The 17,780-nt window shown below is 36.7% G+C and overlaps 1 protein-coding gene across 3 annotated transcripts; it reads left to right on the top strand.

The window, feature by feature from the left end:
* Positions 1–1,750: 1,750 nt before the first annotated feature.
* Positions 1,751–17,753, top strand: LOC106079095 (autocrine proliferation repressor protein A-like). 3 transcript variants are annotated; one of them, XM_056021317.1, is made up of 12 exons: positions 1,751–1,908; positions 4,701–4,896; positions 5,316–5,430; positions 6,090–6,201; positions 8,263–8,376; positions 8,483–8,575; positions 13,634–13,723; positions 13,866–13,995; positions 15,030–15,147; positions 16,334–16,549; positions 17,250–17,406; positions 17,609–17,753. In XM_056021317.1, the coding sequence occupies exons 2-12, from the start codon at positions 4,713–4,715 to the stop codon at positions 17,726–17,728; spliced, it is 1,449 nt and encodes a 482-aa protein (XP_055877292.1). In that variant the 5' UTR covers positions 1,751–1,908; positions 4,701–4,712; the 3' UTR covers positions 17,729–17,753. The 3 variants fall into 3 exon arrangements, with proteins under 3 accessions (XP_055877292.1, XP_055877294.1, XP_055877293.1); XM_056021318.1 differs by lacking the exon at positions 1,751–1,908 and adding an exon at positions 1,949–2,093; XM_056021319.1 differs by lacking the exons at positions 8,263–8,376; positions 8,483–8,575.
* The last annotated feature ends 27 nt before the right edge of the window (positions 17,754–17,780 follow it).

Genomic DNA, 17,780 nt, shown 5'->3' with positions numbered 1-17,780 from the left:
AACAGGCAACATGAATCTTTTCTCACTTAGTTTTAACACGCAACATGAATCTTTTCTCACTTAGTTTAAACAGGCAACATGAATCTTTTCTCACTTAGTTTAAACAGGCAACATGAACCTTTTCTCACTCAGTTTAAACAGGCAACATGAACCTTTTCTCACTTAGTTTAAACAGGCAACATGAACCTTTTCTCACTTAGTTTAAACAGGCAACATGAATCTTTTCTCACTTAGTTTTAACACGCAACATGAATCTTTTCTCACTTAGTTTAAACAGGCAACATGAATCTTTTCTCACTTAGTTTAAACTGGCAACATGAATCTTTTCTCACTTAGTTTAAACTGGCAACATGAATCTTTTCTCACTTAGTTTAAACTGGCAACATGAATCTTTTCTCACTTAGTTTAAACAGGCAACATGAATCTTTTCTCACTTAGTTTAAACTGGCAACATGAATCTTTTCTCACTTAGTTTAAACTGGCAACATGAATCTTTTCTCACTTAGTTTAAACTGGCAACATGAATCTTTTCTCACTTAGTTTAAACAGGCAACATGAACCTTTTCTCACTCAGTTTAAACACGCAACATGAACCTTTTCTCACTCAGTTTAAACAGGCAACATGAACCTTTTCTCACTTAGTTTAAACAGGCAACATGAACCTTTTCTAGAGAATGTCTGTTTACAATTAAAACATGATTTTTTCTGTAGCTTAAACCATAAAAGCAAAATTGAAGAATTGGCCTGCTGAATTTTACTTCGGAATAAAAGAACTTGATTACAAATAGATATGAACATAATCACTTTCACCTTCACCTATCCCTTAGATTGATGAACCGTTGGGGCACCACACATGATCAGTCGACCGTCTTTCCCTCTGTCTTTTGCCTTGGATCGAACCTCTTTCAATGGCAGGCCGTCGTTTCTTTTACGTTGTCTTCCCGTCGCATTTTCTGTCTGCCTCTCTTCTTTTTCTTGGTACTGTTCCCTGAAGGAAAATAATCGTGATCTCGATTCAGTGTCCTATAATGACCCCGGGGATATACTTTAATTAAATAATAATAGTAGCAGTTATAATAGTCAAAATAAAACTCACAATGACTATGTATCTAGTGCTAAATCTAGAAATGACTGCATAGATGATCATCAGCTTTCCAGAAGACTGCTGATTGGTGAAGTCTGCAATAAGAGATATGCGCAAAGACTTCATTTTAAGAACTTTGAATACGATTTTGTCATCTGGAGGAAGAATTCGTTCGAGATTTCATTTCTTCAGAAAGTCACCTTGATTTTTTTAAATATTCTGACTTCGAAAACAAAAATGAGATACAAATTTAAAGCTTCAAAATATTTGAAGAAACTCGGAGAAATTGCAAATCAAAATCCTTTTTAACAAACTGTCCATCCCCTAAGTATTACCTTGTCTATTATCGAAGCTAAGATTCGACTCCTCAGCGATAATCATACATATAGCAAATCAATTCATCTTTTTTTTTTTGCGTGAAAGATAACTATCTTGCTGTCATTTTGGTTTCGTGGGGATTATTAATGTGTATATCATTGGTGACGTATTGCATGAGGCTGTACAAATTCAAAGTTTTGAGTGGTAATTACATAGTTAAGTTTGTACCAGACAATCATATGTTAAAATATTAGAATCTACAAAGTAAATAGGCCTACTACATTAGCGCTACGATAAGTAATACAAACTATGGAGATTTTTTAGATTGTCTTCTGTGTATATGTGTGTGTCTGTTTTATTGGTGTATGTGTGTGTATTATGTGTCACAGAGTAGGAACCACTAAAGATTGACAAGCTGCCGTGCCGCGTGCTGAAACAACACTCTCTTTCTTTTTCATTTAGTACGATTTATGTGACCTTATTTTTAAAGGACCTTAAAACATTTGGTATGTGGACTATACCTTATTAATTTAACCATTTATAAGTAGCAGTATAAACAGTCTAAAGAGATCTAAGTTCTGCAAAGTGGCGACTATCAGCCATATATGCTTTTATCTAATACTTCATGCATTGAGATCATAGTTTTTTTTTAGATGACATTGAGGATACATTCAAAAAGTCCATTTAAAAGGTTACTCGACCTTTCAAAAATATTTTGTAGAACCTACTTTTTTTATGATTTCGAAAGTAATTTTCATTTATATATATATAGTTCGTCCATCGTGGTTCGATGATGACCACTTTGTCATCCAGGGGTGCTGAGGGCTTTGCACTGGGGTTTTGTGCCTCCTCATGTGGCTGGTGAGACCTATGTGAGCCCGGAATGTTCGGCCGCACACTGGGCAGGTTATTCCAGCTGGAGCTAGTGTCGTTTGCCTTGCTTTTCTTTTCTGGCGTTTTTCTTCTGCCAGCGTTGTTCTTTTTTCCTCAGCAACCTGTGCGCCAGTTTTCACAGCGCGACGCCATGATGCTCTGTCATGTGCCTCTGTCTCCCAGCTGCCTGGGTCTATGCTGAGTGCCTTCAGAGAAGCTTTGAGGGTGTCCCTGAAGCGATTTCTTTGACCACCTTGCGAGCGCTTTCCTTCGCTTAGTTGGCCATACAAGAGTCGTTTAGGGATGCGGTGGTCTTCCATTCTGTAGACGTGACCTGCCCATCGCAGCTGGGACTGCATCAGGATTGTGTGGATGCTTTGCAGACACGCTCTTCGAAGGACTTCTGTATCTGGTATTTTGTCTTGCCATTTGACATTTAGTATTTTTCTCAGACATGTCATGTGGAAGTGGTTCAGTTTCTTTGCATGTTTACTGTACACCGTACATTTTCATTAATAGGCTGGCGATATCTGTACAACATTACATTTCAATAGGTGTGTAGGTAATAAAGAAGCATTTCTGGTTTTATTTCGAGTGTTAAAAAATGCATAAATAATATACTTAACATCTTCTAATATTAAACTTGACATAGTGATGTAGTATAAAATATAGATTTAACCTCTCTAATCAGTCGAGTATGTTTATCAAGTGTGTTACACAATTGTTGATTGTAGTTATGAAAAAAATGAAGTAAAAAAATATCTGGAGTTTGAGACCCGCTACACTCTTGCTTAAAGTCGCCCAAAAGCGCTGCTAGATTTAGTTAGACGATTTGTGTTTTTCTATTGACAGTGATGCGTCATTGGTCACTGGATACCCTGCTGCCCAGATACAACTAGTGATGTACCGCATTAAGAGAATGACCCTTCACATTAGTTTTTTGATACTGGGTGTATTCCATTTCTAAACAGAAACCAAAGGCCTGGTGTTATCGTGCTACCTACATTTGCGTTCTGCCTGCTCACACTAAACACAATCTTCTGTCACTACGCCGCACGAATAGTCCTAAGAAAACTAAGACGAGATTCTGCTACTACTCTCTTGCGCACACTCTAGTGTCTTCCTTTGAAAGGGAGAATCGACTACAAGGTGGCCACACTTTGTCATAAGCGTATCTATAATAAAGAAATGCTCTTGTACCTTAGCGAACTGATCACTCTATAGGTCCCTCAGAGAGCCCTGCGCTCAATGGACTCAACGCTTCTAGTGGTGTCATGTTTCTCCCTCAAAGGCTACGGTCTGCGGGCTTTTTCATAGCACTGACCTATGGTTTGGAACTCACTCCCCATTGATCTCAGACAGACAACATTGCTATACTACTTTCAAGAAGAACATTAAGACCTATCTGTTTAAAACTTTTTTTTAGATTAGTTTGTCATTTTAGCTCTCGTGTTTATTTTTGTATATAAATTAAATTATTATTATTATTATTAAAGAATTCGCTAAACAAAAATAAAAAGGTTTTAACGTCACATTCTACAGAAGTTAAACTGGTTGAGTAAGAAAAGATTGGAAGATCAAAGGGACCAACATTAATTGACGGAAACAATGAAAATATGTTTACAGACTCAGTTATAATGTGCCAAGCGTGATATACATTGCGTTTATGCAAATAAACAAGAACTCAGGAGAAAACTTCTAGACTGAAAGACAAAGTCTGGATTTCGAGGGTGTTAGCTCTAGAAAATTGCCGGGTAGGCAATACCATGAGATGAAAACTAATTCGTTTGTATTTTCTAAATCTAGAGCTAGGAAGGCGAACGGTAAAAAGGGTTGTATCCAATGTAAAGTTAGGATAGTTGTTCTCTACGTTTTGGACGGGCCTACAGAAATGAAGATTGTTACGTCCTAAGCTAAACCTCCTGCAGGACGGTGAAGGATGGCAGCGGGCAGGGTTAGAACTAGGGACCGTCGTGAGAGCAGCCCGAAGCGCATAACACTCTACCAGGTAGAATGGAAATACTGTGAGACATTTCTAAGCCTAATTCTCCTTCGTGATAATTATGATGGAAAACAGAGAAGTGTCGCCATAAGACGTGCTTGTGAAACAACATAAATAAGTAGATTGGCTTGTCTCTCGAGCTGCTAATACGGAAACCTTGATTAGTAAATTGTATTTATTATGACCACGACGTGCGTTTAGTGAAATGAAGATTTCAAAGAAGATTTTTAGATTACTTGATAGGGATGGTAAGAACAAAGTATTGTACATATATATGTATAGATATATATTTACTCTCTGCTCCCTCTCTCTCTAACCAATTTTAAGATGATTTTAAAGTTTATATATTTATATGTAGCCGAAACCTATTAACAGAAAGTTCCATGGGTTTATTAGAATTTCGTTTTTCCATTCGATCTGCAGAAGTTGTTCGTCATGAAAAACTCTGTTAGTCTCTGCTGGCTTCTGTTGACCACAGTGTTCCAAGCTATGGCAACTCCTCTGGACGACTATGTCAACGCTCCTGATGCAACCTACAACTACAGATATTTATCAACGTTCACGGGTCCTGATTACGCCGTTCACATTTTGAACATGACGTCACAAACATGGCTAACGAGTGAGTCGTACAGTTTTCATTCTATTCCAGGAAATCGAATTTAAAATAGAAAAATAGACGCAATATCAGTTATTTTTATTAATGGTGCGATTTTGATTAAAATCTATAATACTAAAGTAGAATTTGGGACCACTTTCAGTAACCTAGGTTAAAAAGGGATTTTTATGTTATTTTTCCAACATTCAAATATTTCAGGCAGGAATTAAACCTACTAATAGAATGGTAGGGGCATTTAGGTATCGAAGTGGTGTTTATTTAGACTCATCATAATTGTATTATTTGCAGCAATTTAAAAGCCCATAGTCGTGATAACTGTAGAGTGTATTTTACATTGTAGTATTTTAATAGATTTAAATTTTTTTGTACACCATAAATTATTGTTTATAATTTTTTAAACAAACACCCCACTTTATGTCCAGATCAAGTAACCACGACACCAGTGTGGTGGCATTACGTAAGCATCATCATCCCGAGTGAGATTGTTTATAAAGATACAGGATTCTTCTGGATCAGTTCAGGCAGCAGCTTGGATGGGTAGAGTCTTTGAAATTTTTCTATTGCTCTGCTCTTGCTAAAGATTAACTTGTTAGCTGTAAGACTGCAAACGCACATCAGACACATGTACAAGATATTTAAAAAAAAATCAATATATAAGTTCCATCTAACTGATTTTAAAAATATTTAAATTTTAAAAAATCTAGGTAGACCTCTTTTAAAAACAAGTAACATAAAAAAAGTTGTTTTTCATTGAAAGAAAATTTCTCCATTATGAAGCTGACGACGTTTTAGAAGAGTGATTACTTTGATCTTAACGAATGATAGATTTTTTTTAAAAAATGGACCCCCCGCCCCCCCCCCCCCCCCCCCAAAAAAAAAAAAAAAAAAAAAAACTAGCTCTAGCAACAGCAACACAGGACCAGTCAAGTCTAAGCGTCCATGGTTTGCACCTTGGTCAGGACTGTCCATTATTTCGCATTATTTTCATGAAAAATTTAGACTCAGGTTCTGTCTTTATAAATAAAATACGTATATTATGAGCCTACCATCTCTTGTCACCAATTAAGCTATTTAAAACGCTCTACAATATTTTTGATGTCTTCTCCCTGATACAAATAATATTTTGCTTTCATAATGTAAAATAATTCAATGTTCTTGAATGATTTCTGATACACTTCAATGTACATGAATGTCAGACTGCCGACAGCCAAAAGCAAACATATTGAAATGTTCACTGCCATTGCTGTCAAGACAAAGACTGTTTGTGGCGTCATCAACCAAGTCCCATTCCAGCCAATCGTATTCCAAGTAATTTTTTGTTTTAAATTGTCAGACAAACTTATTGGGTTATAAAAGACCTCTTACATCCGTAGTTAGGTCTTGAATTATCAAATGACGCTGAGGGAGGAAGAGAATAAGCTCCCCTTTTTCTATACAAAACAAAATTAATTAATGACTATTAATGGATGAACTAATTAATTAATTTTAAACATTGATTCATGTCTTGCCATTGACTTTGAATAATTACGTAAAATTTCGACTTGATTCGAGATTGGTTGTTGGAGAGATACCTGACAGGCAGACAGGCAGACAGGCAGACATGCAGACAGGCAGACAGGCAGACAGACAGACAGGCAGACAGGCAGACATGCAGACATGCAGACAGGCAGACAGGCAGACATGCAGACAGGCAGACAGGCAGACAGACAGACAGGCAGACAGACAGACATGCAGACAGGCAGACAGGCAGACAGGCAGACAGACAGACAGGCAGACAGGCAGACAGACAGGCAGACAGGCAGACAGGCAGACAGAGTGAGTTGATGTCTGCTTTGTAATAAAACTTGGCGCTATAATGTTTGAATATCATACGGAAATTGTACCAGACAGGCAGACAGAGTGAGTTGATGTCTGCTTTGTAATAAAACTTGGCGCTATAATGTTTGAATATCATACGGAAATTGTACCAGACAGGCAGACAGAGTGAGTTGATGTCTGCTTTGTAATAAAACTTGGCGCTATAATGTTTGAATATCATACGGAAATTGTACCAGACAGGCAGACAGAGTGAGTTGATAGCTGCTTTGTAATAAAACTTGGCGCTATAATGTTTGAATATCATACGGAAATTGTACCAGACAGGCAGACAGAGTGAGTTGATAGCTGCTTTGTAATAAAACTTGGCGCTATAATGTTTGAATATCATACGGAAATTGTACCAGACAGGCAGACAGAGTGAGTTGATAGCTGCTTTGTAATAAAACTTGGCGCTATAATGTTTGAATATCATACGGAAATTGTACCAGACAGGCAGACAGAGTGAGTTGATAGCTGCTTTGTAATAAAACTTGGCGCTATAATGTTTGAATATCATACGGAAATTGTACCAGACAGGCAGACAGAGTGAGTTGATAGCTGCTTTGTAATAAAACTTGGCGCTATAATGTTTGAATATCATACGGAAATTGTACCAGACAGGCAGACAGAGTGAGTTGATAGCTGCTTTGTAATAAAACTTGGCGCTATAATGTTTGAATATCATACGGAAATTGTACCAGACAGGCAGACAGAGTGAGTTGATAGCTGCTTTGTAATAAAACTTGGCGCTATAATGTTTGAATATCATACGGAAATTGTACCAGACAGGCAGACAGAGTGAGTTGATGTCTGCTTTGTTATAAAACTTGGCGCTATAATGTTTGAATATCATACGGAAATTGTACCAGACAGGCAGACAGAGTGAGTTGATGTCTGCTTTGTTATAAAACTTGGCGCTATAATGTTTGAATATCATACGGAAATTGTACCAGACAGGCAGACAGAGTGAGTTGATGTCTGCTTTGTTATAAAACTTGGCGCTATAATGTTTGAATATCATACGGAAATTGTACCAGACAGGCAGACAGAGTGAGTTGATAGCTGCTTTGTAATAAAACTTGGCGCTATAATGTTTGAATATCATACGGAAATTGTACCAGACAGGCAGACAGAGTGAGTTGATAGCTGCTTTGTAATAAAACTTGGCGCTATAATGTTTGAATATCATACGGAAATTGTACCAGACAGGCAGACAGAGTGAGTTGATGTCTGCTTTGTTATAAAACTTGGCGCTATAATGTTTGAATATCATACGGAAATTGTACCAGACAGGCAGACAGAGTGAGTTGATGTCTGCTTTGTTATAAAACTTGGCGCTATAATGTTTGAATATCATACGGAAATTGTACCAGACAGGCAGACAGAGTGAGTTGATGTCTGCTTTGTTATAAAACTTGGCGCTATAATGTTTGAATATCATACTTTTGTCAACTTTGCCTTCCTTGATCTTGCTGTACGATCCGATGCTCGTAATGTTGTCTGTCTCTACAGGACGATCCTTCTCGTAAACAAAGATATGAAGATGCTGTCATCGCTTGGACGTGGAAGAAGTTTCTTGATAATGGAACCAATCCAGAAATACTTCTCCGCTTACCAATGACCAAAGTAAGTTGGAGACATTTTTGTCTACTTGATTCCATGTCAACATGACCGCGTGTAATGGCTACATTAAAGATGCATACACAAACTAAGTCTTCTTGATTTCCTGCAGGCTGTTGTGAGAGGTATGGACACGATGGTTGACTTCACGAAACCTTATACAGGGAATGAACTCAAGAAGTTTGTAATTGGAGGAGAATCCAAGGTTTGGTTTGAGAATTTAGGGGATTTTTCTTGCTCTTGCTGACATTTTGATTTTTAATAGACCAGGTTTACATTCAAAACAATCTGATTAGAATCCGTTAAGGGAGTAAACTCTAGGAAAAAAGAAAAAGAAAAGAAAGCGAGACAGAGAAATTGGGAGGGTGGGCAATGTCATGGAGTATAAAGAAAAAAAAAAGGAAGATTGGTAGCTACATTGAAATAGATAAAACTAAACAGTTGTTAAGGACTTTATATTTAAAAGACTGTTTCCTTCCTAATGAGTAAAATTCTCTTCATGCTATAAGTGGAAGAAAAAGAATGTTGATTCCAGGGCTAAAAAATATGCTCATACTATTTCACCTGTTAAACCCTACAATACATGTAAGTCACGGCTAAATTTTTAAATATTATTAAATACACTATAGATAAAAGTGTAACAGGAACTATAACAGTTATAGTATTTGTGTTGTAAGTACAAATTAATGTCACGAAAAAGCCGTGGGCGTATTAAGGCCTAAATTCAACATGACAGACATACCATACAAACACTATCGTACATCAACTACGTGCATGGCAAATAGGACCTACATATTTTGACATATATATATATATATATATATGTGTGTGTGTGTATACACATTTAATGAGAATATGTTTAGTAAAATAATAATAGTTCTATCGATTAGATATTTAATTACATAAACACTAAATACAATTCAAATATTTATCCTTCTCTGAAATAGTCTCATTATAGTCAATACTAGGTAACATGTAAGCACCTTTCTTAATGTTGAATATTTGTCACAGAAACATTATACCTCCAAACAATGGCACGTCACCGGAAATGATTGATGAACAGGTAATATTTTCTAACCAGCAACGACAGTTTCACCATGGTAACGATACTTGAAAATTAGTTATGAAACACCAACACTGGCAATGGCGGTGAATGAATGTCGCCGATACTTCTGAAAGGACAACAAAACGAGAACATTCATTGATTGAATGTCGCCGATACTTCTGAAAGGACAACAAAACGAGAACATTCATTGATTGAATGTCGCCGATACTTCTGAAAGGACAACAAAACGAGAACATTCATTGATTGAATGTCGCCGATACTTCTGAAAGGACAACAAAACGAGAACATTCATTGATTGAATGTCGCCGATACTTCTGAAAGGACAACAAAACGAGAACATTCATTGATTGAATGTCTCCGATACTTCTGAAAGGACAACAAAACGAGAACATTCATTGATTGAATGTCTCCGATACTTCTGAAAGGACAACAAAACGAGAACATTCATTGATTGAATGTCGCCGATACTTCTGAAAGGACAACAAAACGAGAACATTCATTGATTGAATGTCGCCGATACTTCTGAAAGGACAACAAAACGAGAACATTCATTGATTGAATGTCGCCGATACTTCTGAAAGGACAACAAAACGAGAACATTCATTGATTGAATGTCGCCGATACTTCTGAAAGGACAACAAAACGAGAACATTCATTGATTGAATGTCGCCGATACTTCTGAAAGGACAACAAAACGAGAACATTCATTGATTGAATGTCGCCGATACTTCTGAAAGGACAACAAAACGAGAACATTCATTGATTGAATGTCGCCGATACTTCTGAAAGGACAACAAAACGAGAACATTCATTGATTGAATGTCGCCGATACTTCTGAAAGGACAACAAAACGAGAACATTCATTGATTGAATGTCGCCGATACTTCTGAAAGGACAACAAAACGAGAACATTCATTGATTGAATGTCGCCGATACTTCTGAAAGGACAACAAAACGAGAACATTCATTGATTGAATGTCTCCGATACTTCTGAAAGGACAACAAAACGAGAACATTCATTGATTGAATGTCTCCGATACTTCTGAAAGGACAACAAAACGAGAACATTCATTGATTGAATGTCGCCGATACTTCTGAAAGGACAACAAAACGAGAACATTCATTGATTGAATGTCTCCGATACTTCTGAAAGGACAACAAAACGAGAACATTCATTGATTGAATGTCTCCGATACTTCTGAAAGGACAACAAAACGAGAACATTCATTGATTGAATGTGTCCGATACTTCTGAAAGGACAACAAAACGAGAACATTCATTGATTGAATGTCTCCGATACTTCTGAAAGGACAACAAAACGAGAACATTCATTGATTGAATGTCTCCGATACTTCTGAAAGGACAACAAAACGAGAACATTCATTGATTGAATGTCTCCGATACTTCTGAAAGGACAACAAAACGAGAACATTCATTGATTGAATGTCTCCGATACTTCTGAAAGGACAACAAAACGAGAACATTCATTGATTGAATGTCTCCGATACTTCTGAAAGGACAACAAAACGAGAACATTCATTGATTGAATGTGTCCGATACTTCTGAAAGGACAACAAAACGAGAACATTCATTGATTGAATGTCTCCGATACTTCTGAAAGGACAACAAAACGAGAACATTCATTGATTGAATGTCTCCGATACTTCTGAAAGGACAACAAAACGAGAACATTCATTGATTGAATGTCTCCGATACTTCTGAAAGGACAACAAAACGAGAACATTCATTGATTGAATGTCGCCGATACTTCTGAAAGGACAACAAAACGAGAACATTCATTGATTGAATGTCTCCGATACTTCTGAAAGGACAACAAAACGAGAACATTCATTGATTGAATGTCGCCGATACTTCTGAAAGGACAACAAAACGAGAACATTCATTGATTGAATGTCGCCGATACTTCTGAAAGGACAACAAAACGAGAACATTCATTGATTGAATGTCGCCGATACTTCTGAAAGGACAACAAAACGAGAACATTCATTGATTGAATGTCGCCGATACTTCTGAAAGGACAACAAAACGAGAACATTCATTGATTGAATGTCGCCGATACTTCTGAAAGGACAACAAAACGAGAACATTCATTGATTGAATGTCGCCGATACTTCTGAAAGGACAACAAAACGAGAACATTCATTGATTGAATGTCTCCGATACTTCTGAAAGGACAACAAAACGCCCTGGCAATGGTAACACCAAAAGTAGCACGTCTAAAATGTTGTCCAAGAATCTTACCACAAAAAATAGGTCCAAGGCAATAAGCCTAAAGCTGTCCACTAGCTGAAATAACTTAGAATCTCTTCCGGACCCAAAACACTGCTTAGTTCAAAATCTCAAAATGTCGACAAGCAACCAAAAATCAAAAATGTCAACTGACGTCATAAGAAATCATGACGTAGTGCCAAGAAGAAGAATCAACACTTTATGTCTATGACGTCATAAGAAATCATGACGTAGTGCCAAGAAGAATAACCAACACTTTATGTCCATGACGTCATAACAAATAATGACGTAGTGCCAAGAAGAACGCGTCGCATTTTTCTTGCATGATTTCCCAAATACAAAAAAAAAAATGAAACAAAAACCAAAACATCGACAATGTACTTCCTTATTATGTAGGGCAACACGAGATCTGTCCACAATCTAGCTAATTATAGCTTGCCTCTGTTTACTTCAAAATCCCCCCCCCCCCCAAAACACTTTATAATAAAGGACGTCTGTACTTTCTTTTCTTAATCATGTTGAGCTACCCTGCTAGAAGCAAACATAGGCGGAGATCCTTGTACCAAAGGACAACGTTTTCTCCAGATTGCTTACATTCAAGCAAAATAAACAGGGGCGGACTGGCTACATGGGCGTTGGGTCAAAAGCCCGGTGTGCCGGTACCCAAATGGGCCGGTGGAACGACTTCGAAAGGGTCGCTTCTAATTCCAGTAAGGTCAGAACTACACACAAGACTGTAGAATTTCTATTATAAAATGGGCCCACGGCTAGACGTGACTGACTTTACCGTGCAACATAATCCTATCCTAACACATTTTCTGTAATAATGGAATAACCTAAATCGGTATACAGTCTTTGCGTGTACATCAATCCTTTATGCACATACTAATGGATTAACTAACAATAAAAGGGTTATATTTGGTAAAGCCACATAGAATTTGATTAACTAACAATAAAAGGTTTGTATTTGGTAAAGTCACATTGAATTTGATTAACTAACAATAAAAGGTTTGTATTTGGTAAAGTCACATAGAATTTGATTAACTAACAATAAAAGGTTTGTATTTGGTAAAGTCACATAGAATTTGATTAACTAACAATAAAAGGTTTGTATTTGGTAAAGTCACATTGAATTTGATTAACTAACAATAAAAGGGTTATATTTGGTAAAGTCGCATAGAATTTGATTAACTAACAATAAAAAAAGCTATATTTTGTAAAGTCGCATAGAATTTGATTAACTAACAATAAAAGAGCTGTATTTGGTAAAGTTACATAGAATTCACGCAAAAAGCACATAGACGAATCATAATAAAGCACTTTAATATAATTAAGGCCACGCTTGTAGCTGATTACCTTCCTGTTCGAAATACAATACCTTCCGTTAACCCACGCATGCAAGAGTTCAGTTTTCGATGAATGAACTTTAGTTAACACATGGCCGGTTCATATGGTAATGCCAATGCCGGTTTTGACACCCAGTCCGTCTCTGACAATAAATCGATAAATATGAAAACCTTTAACTTTTTTCCCCATCTCCCCATGATTAAATGTAACTCCATCCGCTTTCCTTATACACAATAGTATCCAAAAATGGAAATAACGTTCGTCCTTTAAAAAAAAAGACTTAAAATTTACAGAAGCTTCTAAACTGGTTCATTTTTAGCGGCCCCAAAAGACGCTATTAGTTTTGTGTGGTTTGTCAGTCCGGCGTCCCGTTTATCCCTTGGTCTGCTGGACCATTGGGGCACCACACAAGATCTGTCAACCTTTTTTCTCCATTCTTCTCTGTCATTTGCCTTTGATAGAATATTTCATTCCGATATTCTTTCTGAAAATATGGAAACCTGCCTTTTTACCTGCCTGGGTGGACCACTTCGAGGGCCGATTTTGAGTTAGTGTTTCCACACCAACTGTTTTTGTAACCTTGTCTATTTTTGTTAATAGCGAGGCTGGACCACGTGGACAACAGCAGCAGTAGATAAACGGGTTATTGGTATGGTGCCAACAGTTATGGATTTGCTCAACACTCAAAAGGTCAGAGACTTATAACTTATTTTCAGCTGGGGAGGTCGGGGGTCAAAACAGAAGCAAATCGTATCTATTTTAGTGCTGACTAGTAGGCTAGTGCTGACTAGTAAATATTGAAGATAGTTTCAAAGCCTTCATTGTCATGCAGAATCTTCATCATCACTTCCGGTCACTCGGGGGATGGACATTTGAGTTTGAAGACTACTATAACGAAAGTGTGACGTATAATTTGGACAGTCCAACAATGCCACTGATGCAGGCGGTTATAGATCCGTTAAGTATGTATTCCGTTACAGGTATTAGGTCAATGACCTTGTTAAATAGAGAGAGAGAGAGAGAGAGAGAGAGAGAGAGAGAGAGAGAGAGAGAGAGTACATATTAAGTAAAACTTCACTTGTGTACAACGGTATGTTATCAGCCTAATTACAAAGCTTATATCATCTTCTGTCTGTCTGGTACACATTTTGTACACATTATTTCGTTCACTTCCCATTCTCAGATGAAGTTGAAACTTTTCTAAGTTATTCATTGTCCCTAACAAATATGAAACAATGAAAAAATTAACATATTATTTTATCAATGATTTTTTGTTTATACAGAGAGACATTACTAGCTAAGGTCAATTAGGTCTTCGCCTGAAGAAAAAAAAAACGAAACAATAGAGAAATATAAAACCTTCTATGTTCATAAGCACTCAGTGGCTAGCGTGTTGGTCTTCCATCAGGTTGCTCAACACTCAAAAGGTCTGAGTTCGATTTCAAGTCGAGCAACTTTCTTTTTTTTTTTTTATTGCTTTTGAATAGCCAGCACGGAAACCTTCTCCCAGATACCCCTCCTATCCCCATCCCCCAGCGCAATGAGCGTATTGAGAAAGCTAAAATCACGAAATTGCGCTAAACAAAAACAATTAGTAAAAATATTTCCACATTTTTTGTTCCTCTAGATCTATTAAAAATTAATTTCATGATTGAGTCAAAAGAATTGATACAGTTACGCTAAATATATGCTTTGTATTTTTAATTATATTTTTATTTATTCTTTTTTAAATATTTGACTTGTTACTTTATCATCTTTCAATCTTTGTAACCCTTCATTTCTTCTGAGGAGGTGTCGCAGTAGATATGGACAATCGTTTGCTAGGCTTGAATAAGTATAAGGCTAACATATTGTTTATAAAGTTACTCTTTTTTCACCATCCATCTTGTTTACGTTGTTTTTTTGCGTGCTTTGTGTGGCCATTGCCGTTATCGGACCTCTTCATTGTACTAGAGTAGATCTAGATCTAGTATGTTTCTAAGATGTTGCATTCCAGGTTATAAAGACAGATACACCATGCCAAAGATGATCGTCACAACATCCGGGGATGAGTTCTTCCTGCCTGATGACTCTTATTATTATTTCGATCAATTGCCTGGACCAAAATTCTTAAGGTAAGCACAATAACAACGGCCAGTCTTTCAAACATTTCAAAACTATTTCTACATTTGTGACACATTCAGGCTACTGGTCATCTCGATGGTCCCGGGTTCAGACACTGCCCACTACCCGGTCGTCATATCGGAGGTTTGGACTAGGAAGTAGAGTATCAGAAGGAATATCCGAAACATGTAAAACAAACTTCTGTAATAGTAAGCTAGATTCCACTAACAAACATTATATTTTCATGTCTGTGTAAATACAAACTTGATTCTTCTATTGTTCATTTCAAAAGGTCCACCATGCTCCCAGTATCTCCTCCCGTCATTTAACTGAGAGGTTCTCAAACTGTTTTCAACCGGGGACCATTTTATATAATCAAATTTTACCCACGGACTCCTAAGTGAGAAAACTAGATAAATGCATTCCGGTTGTATATAAATTAAAAATATAAAAAAAAAACAACAAAAAAAACCTATTTGTTGAAGGAGTCTTTATTGAAATTATAACCGCAAATCTCTTTGAGGACACATTTCTAGTCATTTTTTTAAAATTATTCGTCGAGGATCTTTAAGGCACTGAATCTACGTTCTACCAAATGAGAAATCGGGAAAACAGGTTTAAGTTCCTAGTTTTTTTTTTTTAATATTTCAATAATGTGCTCAATTATTAGAATGGATTAATTTGACTAGACTAGAACTGTTGTTTCTAATCACAACTAGACTAGAACTGTTGTTTCTAACCACAACTAGACTAGAACTGTTGTTTCTAATCACAACTAGACTAGAACTTGTTTCTTATCACAACTAGAATAGAACTGTTGTTTCTACTCACGACTAGCCTAAAACTGTTGTTTCTAATCACAACTAGACTAGAACTGTTGTTTCTAACCACAACTAGACTAGAACTGTTGTTTCTAATCACAACTAGACTAGAACTTGTTTCTTATCACAACTAGAATAGAACTGTTGTTTCTACCCACGACTAGCCTAAAACTGTTGTTTCTAATCACAACTAGAATAGAACTGTTGTTTCTAATCACAACTAGGCTAGAACTGTTGTTTCTAACCACAACTAGACTAGAACTGTTGTTTCTATTCACTGCTAGACTAAATCTGTTGCTTCAACTCGCGAGTTTACCATATCTGATGTTTCTACTCATTCTTAACTTGACACTAACTGCTGCTTCTACTCACCCAGGATCATCCCAAACGCTGAACATTCAATGGAAGGTCACATGATGAGCAACATCCTAGCGATCGAAGGTTTCTACCTCAACATTCTACAGGGCGCGAGTTTCCCGACCATCTCTTGGGTCCGTGGCGCCACGTCTACCAGCGGTACAATCACGGTCTCTACATCTGTTGTACCCAGTAAAGTCACAGTATACTATGCCAAGACTTTGGATGGCGTCAGGTAATAAGGGCTCTATATTTTATTGCTTTTTTACAAAGCTTATATTAATGTACAAAATTTTGAACACGTTATTTCTCCTACATCCATCAAGTTGCAACTTTACACCATTATTTATTGCACCTAGAAAAATATAAATCAATTAAAACCTTAACCAGTTAGTCAATTAATTATTTAGTTTGATATCGAAACAGGAAATAGCTTCTGCATTATTGTGAGATGTAGATGTGTAGTTCTTCCCCTTAGATAAGTCTTTTTTATGAAGCATATCGTGCTCGTCTCTACATTTGAAATATGTTGCACTAAGAAGCCAAAGTAAAAGTAATAAGTCTATACATTATCAAATACATTCTCTCTCTGTCAGTCTGGTGTGAATGTATAGTTTGGTTTTCTATAGTTATATTGTTTTGTTTGGTGTAATACACAAATTGAAAGAGAAATTACCTTATGGATAATACAGATTATTATTATTAAAACTGGAACAGCTACCCAGTTTTGTCGATAGATAATATGGTAGAACATCTCGAACTAAATATCAACTCTGCGTACTATATTACAAAGAACAGTTCCAGTATTAAGTTTCTGTACAATATCTGTTTTAAAAAAAACAAACACCATGTACCGGTATGTACTGTCTTAAAATTTAATTCAGCTAGTTAGTTCATATCTTGTGTTTGAGATTCAGTCTTTAAATCATTGACAGGCGTGATTTTCGATTAGTGGTCAAAGATCCTGTAACAGGAGGACCTAAAGTCCATCCAGTTGTTTGGCTTAGCAAAGATGCCACCAAAATCAGTCCAACACAGTTCCAAGCCCAAGTAGATACACCTATGATTGGATGGGCTGCCTTTTTTATTCAGGTAAGTTAACAAGCATCTAATAAAAAGCCACTGTTCTATCAGTACACTATTAAAAGTGTTCAACATTACTTTATTCTTTAGGAAAATAATGAGATTGGTCTCCCATATACAAGAGATGAACAATCTATAAACTTATTAGTACTCATGAATGTGTAATATATCTCTTAGATTATTATCCAATAAATTCTCTCTTTGTCTCTAGTTACAGTTTCCTGGTCCAGACAATAGTACAATGGAGTTCACCACAGAAGCCAACATTATACCAGACACCTTCCCATTCCCTGATTGTTATGGAACCTCTTGTTATGGAACATTAGTTTAACAGTAGTTCAGTTCCCCATAGCGTATACAGTTTGTTGTTGCTTGCTCTTCAT

This window comes from Biomphalaria glabrata, chromosome 2 (genome assembly GCF_947242115.1).
Source record: "Biomphalaria glabrata chromosome 2, xgBioGlab47.1, whole genome shotgun sequence".
Taxonomy (NCBI): Eukaryota; Metazoa; Mollusca; class Gastropoda; family Planorbidae; genus Biomphalaria; species Biomphalaria glabrata.
The sequence above is the reverse complement of the archived record's forward strand: the minus strand, read 5'-3'. Positions and strand labels throughout refer to the sequence as shown.

Excerpts from the sequence above, each read along its gene's own strand:
- LOC106079095 (XM_056021317.1), top strand. The coding sequence starts at position 4,713 with ATGAAAAACTCTGTTAGTCTCTGCTGGCTTCTGTTGACCACAGTGTTC. Across the intron at positions 8,377-8,482 it reads TCCGCTTACCAATGACCAAA|GCTGTTGTGAGAGGTATGGA; the intron begins GTAAGTTGGAGA and ends GATTTCCTGCAG. Across the intron at positions 16,550-17,249 it reads AAGACTTTGGATGGCGTCAG|GCGTGATTTTCGATTAGTGG; the intron begins GTAATAAGGGCT and ends AATCATTGACAG.